This window comes from Amphimedon queenslandica, unplaced genomic scaffold, assembly GCF_000090795.2.
Source record: "Amphimedon queenslandica unplaced genomic scaffold, v1.1 AMPQUscaffold_4116_Cont23900, whole genome shotgun sequence".
Lineage (NCBI taxonomy): Eukaryota > Metazoa > Porifera > Demospongiae > Haplosclerida > Niphatidae > Amphimedon > Amphimedon queenslandica.
In genome coordinates, this window is record NW_003555567.1 from 1 (window position 1) to 1,486 (window position 1,486).

At 33.6% G+C, this 1,486-nt stretch overlaps 1 protein-coding gene across 1 annotated transcript; it reads left to right on the top strand.

Annotated features, from left to right (window-relative positions):
- The first annotated feature begins 587 nt into the window (after window positions 1-587).
- LOC109592737 (uncharacterized) lies at window positions 588-1,394 on the top strand. The gene is made up of 2 exons (XM_020008114.1): window positions 588-1,196; window positions 1,251-1,394. The coding sequence occupies exons 1-2, from the start codon at window positions 969-971 to the stop codon at window positions 1,392-1,394; spliced, it is 372 nt and encodes a 123-aa protein (XP_019863673.1). The 5' UTR covers window positions 588-968.
- Window positions 1,395-1,486: the final 92 nt, after the last annotated feature.

Here is a 1,486-nt window from a genome sequence, read left to right on the forward strand (position 1 = left end):
CTCTCTCTTTATATACAAATACTATATATACACTCAAAGATGATAAGACATTACATAATGTATTAGTAGGTAGAAAGTCCCTATAGTGTTGCATTACACTGCTTGCATGGGTAATGTTGGACACTAGTGATTATTATAATAACAAATCTCATTTTTACTTTCATAATGATTTCAAAAAACAGTATATGTGACCCAATATGAGAAAACCAGGCTATCTGCGGGGGAATTATCAATTAGAGATATGGCTTCTTAAAGTTGTGACAGTGGTACCTTATCAAAACAGATTATACCATAAATGGATTGTATAAAGAATTTCCTTTCATTTGATACCAAGTTTGCCAAAAAATAACTTGAAAGAGGTCATTTACAGACCTTTCTTTTTGTTGTGCTCCATGTAAATAATGCAAGATATAATGACAAAAAATGGCTGTAACTCAATTTCATTCGTTTAGACTTCTTGTTGCATAAATTAGCATAACTCAGCACTAAATGTGTCAAATGACATGGAAGAAGGACCAAAAGATAGGAAAAACTTTGCTTAATTAAAAAAACCATAAATCTCAATTTTCAATTTTGGAGCATATAGCCTGGTTTTCTCATATTGGGTCACATATATATATACTGAGTATTATAAAACCCATAATAATACTGATTCATACAACCAATAATACTGTGATTAATAATACACATACATGTACATATATTGTCACTCTGTTAGTCTCTCTCACTGAATGCCTTTGGTGTAGGCAGTGGCCAATAGACCAGCACACTTAATAATCCTATTATGCCAAACACACCAACCAATACTAGTGATGTAGCAACTAAGGGGGAGAGAGATAAGGAAATTAGGACATGATATTGGAATGTGTTTGTCTCTCTTCACATTAGCAATAATCTCTGTACATTGCATCCTCAGTGAACATGCATCTGTTGTTGGCAAGGCTATAATGGGCAGTGTAAATTAGTCAATGTCTCTGTCTCACATGAAACTCTCTAAACAGCTCAAGACTCAGGAGTCACGTGCTGCTGAAGCTTCAAAAGAAACTGAACAAGCTCTTCAAGATAAGGCAGTCATTGAGGAGGCACTGGAGCTGGAGAGAACTAGAATGCAAATACAACTAGCTCAGTTCACTAAACTCATCAACTATAGACACAACACACCTAGTGCAGCTAAGAAGAGGAGTAACCCCAAGAAGGTACCATATTGCATTGTAGTGTATGTGTGTATAATTTTTTTTTTTATTTCTTAGGGTTTAAAGTTAAGCCGTAAGAAACGTGATCCAGAGAAGGAGAGAAGTGAATGGATGATATTAAAAGATATTGCAAAGAACTCTAAAGATAATAAAGGTATATACACTAATGATCAATTGTATATGTATAAAAAATGTTTTTAAAATAGCACTTTTGTATGCATATACATGTATAATACACACTAAAACTACATGTACACTGTATATAGTTATTATCTTCTTTGCCCAATGCATGG

Coding starts and splice junctions, on each gene's coding strand:
- LOC109592737 (XM_020008114.1), top strand. CDS start 969: ATGTCTCTGTCTCACATGAAACTCTCTAAACAGCTCAAGACTCAGGAG. Junction 1,197..1,250: donor AGAGGAGTAACCCCAAGAAG/GTACCATATTGC, acceptor TTTATTTCTTAG/GGTTTAAAGTTAAGCCGTAA.